The 12204-nt window shown below is 41.5% G+C and overlaps 1 protein-coding gene across 1 annotated transcript in view; it reads left to right on the forward strand.

The window, feature by feature from the left end:
- Positions 1-6538, forward strand: part of pald1a (phosphatase domain containing paladin 1a) — a 69468-nt gene extending 62930 nt beyond the window's left edge. The window contains exons 16-18 of the mRNA XM_046338617.1: positions 4312-4452; positions 5486-5557; positions 6467-6538. Of these exons, the coding sequence (XP_046194573.1) occupies positions 4312-4452; positions 5486-5557; positions 6467-6538 (285 nt within the window). The remainder of the gene's footprint in view (positions 1-4311; positions 4453-5485; positions 5558-6466) is intronic.
- The last annotated feature ends 5666 nt before the right edge of the window (positions 6539-12204 follow it).

Here is a 12204-nt window from a genome sequence, read left to right on the forward strand (position 1 = left end):
CCTTGATGTTAGTTGAGAACGACAGGGTGTTGTCCAGGATCACGCCAAGGTTCTTGGCGCTCTGGGAGGAGGACACAATGGAGTTGTCGACCGTGATGGCGAGATCATGGAACGGGCAGTCCTTCCCCGGGAGGAAGAGCAGCTCCGTCTTGCCGAGGTTCAGCTTGAGGTGGTGATCCGTCATCCACACTGATATGTCTGCCAGACATGCAGAGATGCGATTCGCCACCTGGTCATCAGAAGGGGGAAAGGAGAAGATTAATTGTGTGTCGTCTGCATAGCAATGATAAGAGAGACCATGTGAGGTTATGACAGAGCCAAGTGACTTGGTGTATAGCGAGAATAGGAGAGGGCCAAGAACAGAGCCCTGGGGGACACCAGTGGTGAGAGCGCGTGGTGAGGAGACAGATTCTCGCCACGCCACCTGGTAGGAGCGACCTGTCAGGTAGGACGCAATCCAAGCGTGGGCCGCGCCGGAGATGCCCAACTCGGAGAGGGTGGAGAGGAGGATCTGATGGTTCACAGTATCGAAGGCAGCCGATAGATCTAGAAGGATGAGAGCAGAGGAGAGAGAGTTAGCTTTAGCAGTGCGGAGCGCCTCCGTGATACAGAGGAGAGCAGTCTCAGTTGAATGACTAGTCTTGAAACCTGACTGATTTGGATCAAGAAGGTCATTCAGAGAGAGATAGCGGGAGAGCTGGCCAAGGACGGCACGTTCAAGAGTTTTGGAGAGAAAAGAAAGAAGGGATACTGGTCTGTAATTGTTGACATCGGAGGGATCGAGTGTAGGTTTTTTCAGAAGGGGTGCAACTCTCGCTCTCTTGAAGACGGAAGGGACGTAGCCAACGGTCAGGGATGAGTTGATGAGCGAGGTGAGGTAAGGGAGAAGGTCTCCGGAAATGGTCTGGAGAAGAGAGGAGGGGATAGGGTCAAGCGGGCAGGTTGTTGGGCGGCCGGCCGTCACAAGACGCGAGATTTCATCTGGAGAGAGAGGGGAGAAAGAGGTCAGAGCACAGGGTAGGGCAGTGTGAGCAGAACCAGCGGTGTCGTTTGACTTAGCAAACGAGGATCGGATGTCGTCGACCTTCTTTTCAAAATGGTTGACGAAGTCATCTGCAGAGAGGGAGGAGGGGGGGGAGGGGGCGGAGGATTCAGGAGGGAGGAGAAGGTGGCAAAGAGCTTCCTAGGGTTAGAGGCAGATGCTTGGAATTTAGCGTGGTAGAAAGTGGCTTTAGCAGCAGAGACAGAGGAGGAAAATGTAGAGAGGAGGGAGTGAAAGGATGCCAGGTCCGCAGGGAGGCGAGTTTTCCTCCATTTCCGCTCGGCTGCCCGGAGCCCTGTTCTGTGAGCTCGCAATGAGTCATCGAGCCACGGAGCGGGGGGGAGGACCGAGCCGGCCTGGAGGATAGGGGACATAGAGAGTCAAGGGATGCAGAGAGGGAGGAGAGGAGGGTTGAGGAGGCAGAATCAGGAGATAGGTGGGAGAAGGTTTGAGCGGAGGGAAGAGATGATAGGATGGAAGAGGAGAGAGAGCGGGGAGAGAGAGCGAAGGTTGGGACGGCGCGATACCATCCGAGTAGGGGCAGTGTGGGAGGTGTTGGATGAGAGCGAGAGGGAAAAGGATACAAGGCAGTGGTCGGAGACTTGGAGGGGAGTTGCAGTGAGGTTAGTGGAAGAACAGCATCTAGTAAAGATGAGGTCGAGCGTATTGCCTGCCTTGTGAGTAGGGGGAAGGTGAGAGGGTGAGGTCAAAAGAGGAGAGGAGTGGAAAGAAGGAGGCAGAGAGGAAAGAGTCAAAGGTAGACGTGGGGAGGTTAAAGTCGCCCAGAACTGTGAGAGGTGAGCCGTCCTCAGGAAAGGAGCTTATCAAGGCATCAAGCTCATTGATGAACTCTCCGAGGGAACCTGGAGGGCGATAAATGATAAGGATGTTAAGCTTGAAAGGGCTAGTAACTGTGACAGCATGGAATTCAAAGGAGGCGATAGACAGATGGGTAAGGGGAGAAAGAGAGAATGACCACTTGGGAGAGATGAGGATCCTGGTGCCACCACCCCGCTGACCAGACGCTCTCGGGGTGTGCGAGAACACGTGGGCGGACGAAGAGAGAGCAGTAGGAGTAGCAGTGTTGTCTGTGGTGATCCATGTTTCCGTCAGTGCCAAGAAGTCGAGGGACTGGAGGGAGGCATAGGCTGAGATGAACTCTGCCTTGTTGACCGCAGATTGGCAGTTCCAGAGGCTACCGGAGACCTGGAACTCCACGTGGGTCGTGCGCGCTGGGACCACCAGAGTAGGGTGGCCGCGGCCACGCGGTGAGGAGCGTTTGTATGGTCTGTGCAGAGAGGAGAGAACAGGGATAAACAGACACATAGTTGACAGGCTACAGAAGAGGCTACGCTAATGCAAAGGAGATTGGAATGACAAGTGGACTACACGTCTCGAATGTTCAGAAAGTTAAGCTACGTAGCAAGAATCTTATTGACTAAAATGATTAAAATGATACAGTACTGCTGAAGTAGGCCAGCTGGCAGTGGGTGCGTTGTTGACACTACACTAATCAAGTCGTTCCGTTGAGTGAATAGTTTCCGCAGTGTTGCTATTCGGGGGCTAGCAGGCTAGCTAGCAGTGTTGTTTACGTTACGTTGCGTTAAAAGAACGACAATAGATGGCTAACCTAGAAAATCGCTCTAGACTACACAATTATCTTTGATACAAAGACGGCTATGTAGCTAGCTAAGTAGCTAGCTACGATCAAACAAATCAAACCGTTGTACTGTAATGAAATGAAGTGAAAATGTGATACAACCTGTGAATGCGACCGGGTAGTTGAGTTCTATACAGAAGACGTTGGCTAGCGTTGGCTAGCTGTTGGCTAGCTAGCAGAGTTGGCTAGCTAGCAGAGTCACCTACGTTAAGGACGACAAATAGCTGGCTAGCTAACCTCGGTAAATTAAGATAATCACTCTAAGACTACACACTCTAAACCTAAACAACACAATTATCTTGGATACGATGATACGATGATACGAAGACAGCAAAGACAGCTATGTAGGTAGCTAACACTAAACTAATCAAGTCGTTCAGTTGAGTGTAATAGTTTCTCAGTGCAGCTAATCAGTGGACGTTAGCAAGCTGGCTAGTGAAGACTACGTTAGGACGGCGAAATACGATAATTACGCAATTATCTTTGATACAAAGACGGCTATGTAGCTAGCTGAGAAGAAATTGCTAAGATAAGACAAATCAAACCGTTGTGATATAATGAAATATAATGAAAAAGTTATACTACCCGTTGGAGCGACGTGCAGATGCGACCACTCGCTCCAATCGCTCCAACACATATACACATACACACACATACGCACACATATATATACGCACACATATATATACACACACACACACATATACATACACACACACACATATACATACACACACACACACACACACACACACACACACACACACACACACACACACACACACACACACACACACACACACACACACACACACACACACACACACACACACACACACACACACACACACACACACACACACACACACACACACACATACTTTTACACCTGCTTTTACACCTGCATTGTTTGCTGTTTGGGGTTTTAGGCTGGGTTTCTGTACAGCACTTTGAGATATCAGCTGATGTACGAAGGGCTATATAAATAAATTTGATTTGAATTTGATTTGATATACACACACACACATACACACACATATATACACACACACACATATACATACACACACACACACACACATATATATACACACACACACACACACACACACACACACACACACACACACACACACACACACACACACACACACACACACACACACACACACACACACACACACACACACACACACACACACACACACAAATGGGACTGATATGAGGACAGTAACAGGTTTTCATGGGGCTGATATGAGGACAGTAACAGGTTTTCATGGGGCTGATATGAGGACAATAACAGGTTTTCATGGGGCTGATATGAGGACAGTAACAGGTTTTCATGGGGCTGATATGAGGACAGTAACAGGGCTGATACGAGGACAGGAACAGGTTTTCATGATGCTGATATGAGGACAGTGACAGGTTTTCATGGGGTGAAAATGGAAATCTTTGCTCTCCCTCTAGTGGTGTTGAATGTTATTACACGTTTTATGAATGATAGAATTGATTTTGCCATCTGTTGTGTGTGTGCGCCTGTTTGTGTGCCTGTGTGTGTGTGTGCGCCTGTTGTGTGTGTGTGTGTGTGTGTGTGTATTGTTTTACTCAGGACTTTGACCAGCTCTTGGAGGCCATGAAGAGTACCTTGGCAGAGGACTCTCACTCAGCCTTCGTGTTCAACTGCTCCAACGGCAAGGGAAGGACCACCACGGCCATGGTCATTGCTGCTCTCACTGTCTGGCACTTCAATGTAAGACTACACTTCTCACTGTCTGGCACTTCAATGTAAGACTACACTTCTCACTGTCTGGCACTTCAATGTAAGACTACACTTCTCACTGTCTGGCACTTCAATGTAAGACTACACTTCCCACTGTCTGGCACTTCAATGTAAGAGTACACTTCTCACTGTCTGGCACTTCAATGTAAGACTACACTTCTCACTGTCTGGCACTTCACTGTTAGACTACACTTCCCACTGTCTGGCACTTCAATGTAAGACTACACTTCTCACTGTCTGGCACTTCAATGTAAGACTACACTTCCCACTGTCTGGCACTTCAATGTAAGAGTACACTTCTCACTGTCTGGCACTTCACTGTAAGACTACACTTCTCACTGTCTGGCACTTCACCGCAAGACTACACTTCTCACTGTCTGGCACTTCAATGTAAGACTACACTTCTCACTGTCTGGCACTTCAATGTAAGAGTACACTTCTCACTGTCTGGCACTTCAATGTAAGACTACACTTCCCACTGTCTGGCACTTCAATGTAAGAGTACACTTCTCACTGTCTGGCACTTCACTGTAAGACTACACTTCTCACTGTCTGGCACTTCACTGTGAGACTACACTTCTCACTGTCTGGCACTTCAATGTAAGACTACACTCCCCTCACTGTCTGGCACTTCACTGTGAGACTACACTTCTCACTGTCTGGCACTTCACTGTAAGACTACACTTCTCACTGTCTGGCACTTCACTGTGAGACTACACTTCTCACTGTCTGGCACTTCAATGTAAGACTACACTTCTCACTGTCTGGCACTTCAATGTAAGACTACACTTCTCACTGTCTGATACTTCAATGTAAGACTACACTTCTCACTGTCTGGCACTTCAATGTAAGAGTCTGTTCTGGAATACCAACCTATATTCCAGCAATTGTCCCATTTCACGTTTATTTGCTGTGTAATAAACACATTGCAGATGTTACCAGACCTTTTAAACCAGCATTAAAGCAGCCATGTTCATCCACTGTTGGTTTGTTTCTGCCATAGGGCTTTCCTGAGTTTGGTGACGATGAGATTGTCAGTGTTCCTGATGCCAAGTACACGAAGGGAGAATTCAAGGTGAGTAACAATCTTAAGAGACTTTTACCAAAAGAGGGTTTGAATGAAACCATAAGAGTTTTTAGATTGACCACATAGCAGAGACTATAGTTCTACAGCTCAGTGTTAGAGCTGTAGTGGCCTAGCAACCACCTAACAGACAGGATTCTCCTCTGGTCTGGAATAGTCTGGCTGACAAAGTCACACCATGGTCTGTAAAAATGGGACATGATACATGTCTGCTTGTCACTCTGCATTAAGGAGATAGATTTGGGGGTAAGGCCCTGCGATAGACTAGTGTCCTGTCCAGGGGGTAAGGCCCTCCGATAGACTAGTGTCCTGTCCAGGGGGTAAGGCCCTCCGATAGACTAGTGTCCTGTCCAGGGGGTAAGGCCCTCCGATAGACTAGTGTCCTGTCCAGGGGGTACTGAGGTGATAGATTTGGGGGTAAGGCCCTGTGATAGACTAGTGTCCTGTCCAGGGGGTGTACTGAGGAGATAGACTAGACTAGTGTCCTGTCCAGGGGGTGTCGTGAGGAGATAGACTAGACTGGTGTCCTGTCCAGGGGGTGTACTGAGGAGATAGACTAGTGTCCTGTCCAGGGGGTGTACTGAGGAGATAGACTAGTGTCCTGTCCAGGGGGTGTCCTGAGGAGATAGACTAGACTAGTGTCCTGTCCAGGGGGTGTACTGAGGAGATAGACTAGTGTCCTGTCCAGGGGGTGTCCTGAGGTGATAGACTAGTGTCCTGTCCAGGGGGTGTACTGAGGAGATAGACTAGTGTCCTGTCCAGGGGGTGTAACTGAGGAGATAGACTAGTGTCCTATTCTGTCCTGTCCAGGGTGTACTGAGGTGGTGGAGATAGACTAGACTAGTGTTTATTCTGTCCTGTCTGATCAGTCCGTGTTTATTCTGTCGGTACACACCCCAGGTGGTGATGCAGCTAGTCAGACTAGGACCACCCCCATTACACACCATGCCGGACCACCCCATTACCAGATGAAGAGGGAGGTGGACATGGCTCTGGACTCAGTACACACCATCAGACAGGAGACCATGACCCCCATGCATTACCACCTCAGAGAGATAATCATCTGTACCTACAGACAGGTAGGACCACCCCCATTACACACCATCAGACAGGTAGGACCACCCCCATTACACACCATCAGACAGGTAGGACCACCCCCATTACACACCATCAGACAGGTAGTACCCCCCCCATTACACACCATCAGACAGGTAGGACCACCCCCATTACACACCATCAGACAGGTAGGACCACCCCATTACACACCATCAGACAGGTAGTACCCCCCCATTACACACCATCAGACAGGTAGCACCCCCCCATATTACATACCTATAGACAGTTAGGACCAGCCCCATTACACACCATCAGACAGGTAGCACCCCCCCCATCACATACCTATAGATAGGTAGGACCATACACCCCATAGACAGCCATACTAGACTATACACCCCATTGACAACCATACTAGACCATACACCACCGTACACCTCATAGACAGCCACCTGAGTGATTATCATCTGCACCTACAGACATGTCCAGTAGAGGGCAACACCTGCCTTTACATTACACTACTTGTCAATAACACAAATAATGTCAACTCATTAAAACACTGTTTTGAAGGCTGTTTTGATCACACTGATATAAGGGAATGGTTGTCATGTGTCACAGGTACATTTCTAGTCTGAAAGGTGTGACCCTGAAATGGTACAACCCTATGGGAGAGACAAGACTGTTTAGCTACAGTTCTACTTCTGGCCCATAGAGGGCGGTAAAAATGATATTGTTTTTATTTAGCTGCAGTTGTACTACTGGCCCATAGATGGTTGCAGTTTCACTCCTGAACCATAGATGGCAGTAATGCTCTTGTTTTTATTTAGCTACAGTTCTACTACTGGCCCATAGATGGCAGTAATGCTCTTGTTTTTATTTAGCTACAGTTCTACTACTGGCCCATAGATGGCAGTAATGCTCTTGTTTTTATTTAGCTACAGTTCTACTACTGGCCCATAGATGGCAGTAATGCTCTTGTTTTTATTTAGCTACAGTTCTACTACTGGCCCATAGATGACAGTAATGCGCTTGTTTTTAGGTGACTAGTCATGTCTTGGACCCAAGCTACTCAAAAGCATCTACAAGTACTATGTTTGTTTAGTAGTTGTTGTTTAATGTTAATTCTTTGACTGCTTAGAAATGAATAATATGTTGTTGCTCATGGTAATAAGTGGTGGCAGGTAGCCTAGTGGTTAGAGCGTAGAGGAGGCAGGGTAGCCTAGTGGTTAGAGCGTAGAGGCGGCAGGTAGCCTAGTGGTTAGAGCGTAGAGGCGGCAGGTAGCCTAGTGGTTAGAGCGTAGAGGCGGCAGGTAGCCTAGTGGTTAGAGCGTAGGCGGAGGGCGGCAGGTAGCCTAGTGGTTAGAGCGTAGAGGCGGCAGGTAGCCAGGTAGCCTAGTGGTTAGAGCGCAGAGGCGGCAGGTAGCCTAATGGTTAGAGCGTTGGACTTGTAACCGAAAGGTTGCTAGATCGAATCCCCGAGCTGACAATCTGTTGTTCTGCCCCTGAACAAGGCAGTTAACCCACTGTTCCTAGGTAGGCTGTCATTGAAAATAACAATTTGTTCTTAACTGACTTGCCTAGTTAAATAAAGGTAAAATATACTATATATATATATATATATATATATATATATATATATATATATATATATATATATATATATATATATATATATACTGGTTTACATTGACTACTTGCTTGAGAAAGCATTGTGAGTAGGGTCCTATGTCTACTAGGTCTACTACTACAGCTGGTTGACTCCTGAGGTGTGTGTGATGATAAATCAATTCAAATGTTATTGGTCACATATTTAACAGATGTTATTGGTCACATATTTAACAGATGTTATTGGTCACATATTTATCAGATGGTATTGGTCACATATTTAACAGATGTTATTGGTCACATATTCAGTAGATGTTATTGGTCACATATTTAATAGATGTTATTGGTCACATATTTAACAGATGTTATTGGTCACATATTTAACAGATGTTATTGGTCACATATTTAACAGATGTTATTGGTCCATATTTAACAGATGTTATTGGTCACATATACACATATTTAGCAGATGTTATTGGTCCATATTTAGCAGATGTTATTGGTCACATATACACATATTTAGCAGATGTTATTGGTCCATATTTAGCAGATGTTATTGGTCACATATACACATATTTAACAGATGTTATTGGTCACATATATACATATTTAACAGATGTTATTGGTCACATATATACATATTTAACAGATGTTATTGGTCACATATATACATATTTAACAGATGTTATTGGTCACATATTTAACAGATGTTATTGGTCACATATATACATAGAGTTATTGGTCACATATGGTCACATATTTAACAGATGTTATTGGTCACATATTTAGCAGATGTTATTGGTCACATATTTAACAGATGTTATTGGTCACATATTTAACAGATGTTATTGGTCACATATATACATATTTAACAGATGTTATTGGTCACATATATACATATTTAACAGATGTTATTGGTCACATGTTTAACAGATGTTATTGGTCACATATTTAGCAGATGTTATTGGTCACATATTTAACAGATGTTATTGGTCACATATATACATATTTAACAGATGTTATTGGTCACATATTTAACAGATGTTATTGGTCACATATATACATATTTAACAGATGTTATTGGTCACATATATACATATTTAACAGATGTTATTGGTCACATGTTTAACAGATGTTATTGGTCACATATATACATATTTAGCAGATGTTATTGGTCACATATATACATATTTAGCAGATGTTATTGGTCACATATTTAACAGATGTTATTGGTCACATATATACATATTTAGCAGATGTTATTGGTCACATATTTAACAGATGTTATTGGTCACATATATACATATTTAGCAGATGTTATTGGTCACATATTTAACAGATGTTATTGGTCACATATTTAAAAGATGTTATTGGTCACATATTTAACAGATGTTATTGGTCACATATTTAGCAGATGTTATTGGTCACATATTTAACAGATGTTATTGGGCACATATTTAACAGATGTTATTGGTCACATATTTAACAGATGTTATTGGTCACATATTTAACAGATGTTATTGGTCACATATTTAACAGATGTTATTGGTCACATATACACATATTTAACAGATGTTATTGGTCACATATTTAACAGATGTTATTGGTCACATATTTAACAGATGTTATTGGTCACATATTTAACAGATGTTATTGGTCACATATTTAACAGATGTTATTGGTCACATATTTAGCAGATGTTATTGGTCACATATTTAAAAGATGTTATTGGTCACATATTTAAAAGATGTTATTGGTCACATATTTAACAGATGATATTGGTCACATATTTAACAGATGTTATTGGTCACATATTTAACAGATGATATTGGTCACATATTTAACAGATGTTATTGGTCACATATATACATATTTAGCAGATGTTATTGGTCACATATATACATATTTAACAGATGTTATTGGTCACATATATACATATTTAGCAGATGTTATTGGTCATATATACACATATTTAGCAGATGTTATTGGTCACATATATACATATTTAACAGATGTTATTGGTCACATATATACATATTTAGCAGATGTTATTGGTCACATATACACATATTTAACAGATGTTATTGGTCACATACACATATTTAACAGATGTTATTGGTCACATATTTAACAGATGTTATTGGTCACATATATACATATTTAACAGATGTTATTGGTCACATATTTAACAGATGTTATTGGTCACATATTTAAAATATGTTATTGGTCACATATTTAGCAGATGTTATTGGTCACATATTTAACAGATGTTATTGGTCACATATTTAACAGATGTTATTGGTCACATATACACATATTTAACAGATGTTATTGGTCACATATTTAACAGATGTTATTGGTCACATATTTAACAGATGTTATTGGTCACATATTTAACAGATGTTATTGGTCACATATTTAACAGATGTTATTGGTCACATATTTAACAGATGTTATTGGTCACATATTTAACAGATGTTATTGGTCACATATTTAACAGATGTTATTGGTCACATATTTAACAGATGTTATTGGTCACATATTTAACAGATGTTATTGGTCACATATACATATTTAACAGATGTTATTGGTCACATATTTAACAGATGTTATTGGTCACATATTTAACAGATGTTATTGGTCACATATTTAACAGATGTTATTGGTCACATATTTAACAGATGTTATTGGTCACATATTTAACAGATGTTATTGGTCACATATTTAACAGATGTTATTGGTCACATATTTAACAGATGTTATTGGTCACATATTTAACAGATGTTATTGGTCACATATTTAACAGATGTTATTGGTCACATATATACATATTTAACAGATGTTATTGGTCACATATACATATTTAACAGATGTTATTGGTCACATATACATATTTAACAGATGTTATTGGTCACATATTTAACAGATGTTATTGGTCACATATTTAACAGATGTTATTGGTCACATATACACATATTTAACAGATGTTATTGGTCACATATACACATATTTAACAGATGTTATTGGTCACATATTTAACAGATGTTATTTTATTTAACAGATGTTATTGGTCACAGATGTTATTGGTACATATTTAACAGATGTTATTGGTCACATATATACATATTTAACAGATGTTATTGGTCACATATTTACATATTTAACAGATGTTATTGGTCACATATTTAACAGATGTTATTGGTCACATATTTAACAGATGTTATTGGTCACATATTTATGTTATACATATTTAACAGATGTTATTGGTCACATATTTAACAGATGTTATTGGTCACATATTTAACAGATGTTATTGGTCACATATTTAACAGATGTTATTGGTCACATATTTCAGATGTTATTGGTCACATATATACATATTTAACAGATGTTATTGGTCACATATATTTACAGATGTTATTTAACAGATGTTATTGGTCACATATTTATATTGGTCACATATTTAACAGATGTTATTGGTCACATATATACATATTTAACAGATGTTATTGGTCACATATATACATATTTAACAGATGTTATTGGTCACATATTTAACAGATGTTATTGGTCACATATATACATATTTAACAGATGTTATTGGTCACATATACACATATTTAACAGATGTTATTGGTCACATATATACATATTTAACAGATGTTATTGGTCACATACACATATTTAGCAGATGTTATTGGTCACATATTTCAAATCAAATCAAATCAAATTTATTTATATAGCCCTTCGTACATCAGCTGATATCTCAAAGTGCTGTACAGAAACCCAGCCTAAAACCCCAAACAGCAAACAATGCAGATGTTATTGGTCACATATTTAGTAGATGTTATTGGTCACATATTTTACAGATGTTATTGGTCACATTCACATATTTAACAGATGTTATTGGTCACATACACATATTTAGCAGATGTTATTGGTCACATATTTAACAGATGTTATTGGTCACATATTTAGTA

This window comes from Oncorhynchus gorbuscha, unplaced genomic scaffold, assembly GCF_021184085.1.
Source record: "Oncorhynchus gorbuscha isolate QuinsamMale2020 ecotype Even-year unplaced genomic scaffold, OgorEven_v1.0 Un_scaffold_2042, whole genome shotgun sequence".
Taxonomy (NCBI): Eukaryota; Metazoa; Chordata; class Actinopteri; order Salmoniformes; family Salmonidae; genus Oncorhynchus; species Oncorhynchus gorbuscha.